We start from the raw sequence: 496 nt of genomic DNA on the forward strand, positions 1-496 counted from the left end.
TCACTCACCATTGTAGCAGATGAATCTAATGTTCACTTTACAGTCCTGATGACGCCATGATCCATCTCTCATATAAACACAATGATCTGGACCATTTGAGTCTCCATTAGACCAGTTTATATATTTCACAGGATCACCCAGAGACCACTTCCATTTATAAACACTTGATCTATTCAGTCCAATCCAGACACCAGTATACACACTGTTAATCAGACTGTTATCTACACTCTTCATCAGTTGATTCATGTCATTGATGTTGTTGACTGTGGCCAGATCTGTGTAGTTTTCTCTGCAGTATTTCTGAGCTTCAGTCCAGGTTTTATTCATGTTTATGTGGTGATAGCGGCGCTGAATGGATTCAGATAATGAACAGAGAGCTATGAAAGAAAGAGTTTGAGTCAAATCTCATGAGATTATAAAACAAACATAAAACCCACAAACACAAACTCACCGATGAGAAGAACGCTGAAATATAAAGTTTGAGCCATTTCTGAAA

General features: G+C 37.9%; 1 protein-coding gene across 1 annotated transcript; it reads right to left on the minus strand.

Annotated features, from left to right (window-relative positions):
• LOC141365635 (C-type lectin lectoxin-Phi1-like) lies at positions 1-488 on the minus strand. The gene is made up of 2 exons (XM_073870228.1): positions 452-488; positions 1-377 (listed from the first exon to the last, which is right to left on the minus strand). Exons 1-2 carry the CDS (start codon positions 486-488, stop codon positions 1-3), a joined length of 414 nt encoding a protein of 137 aa, XP_073726329.1.
• Between the last annotated feature and the right edge of the window lie 8 nt (positions 489-496).

This window comes from Misgurnus anguillicaudatus, chromosome 1 (assembly GCF_027580225.2).
Source record: "Misgurnus anguillicaudatus chromosome 1, ASM2758022v2, whole genome shotgun sequence".
NCBI lineage: Eukaryota > Metazoa > Chordata > Actinopteri > Cypriniformes > Cobitidae > Misgurnus > Misgurnus anguillicaudatus.

Bases quoted from the DNA above. Each gene is read 5' to 3' on its own strand.
- LOC141365635 (XM_073870228.1), bottom strand. From the start codon at position 488: ATGGCTCAAACTTTATATTTCAGCGTTCTTCTCATCG. The intron at 378-451 runs GTGAGTTTGTGT...TTTCTTTCATAG, and splicing joins TTTCAGCGTTCTTCTCATCG to CTCTCTGTTCATTATCTGAA.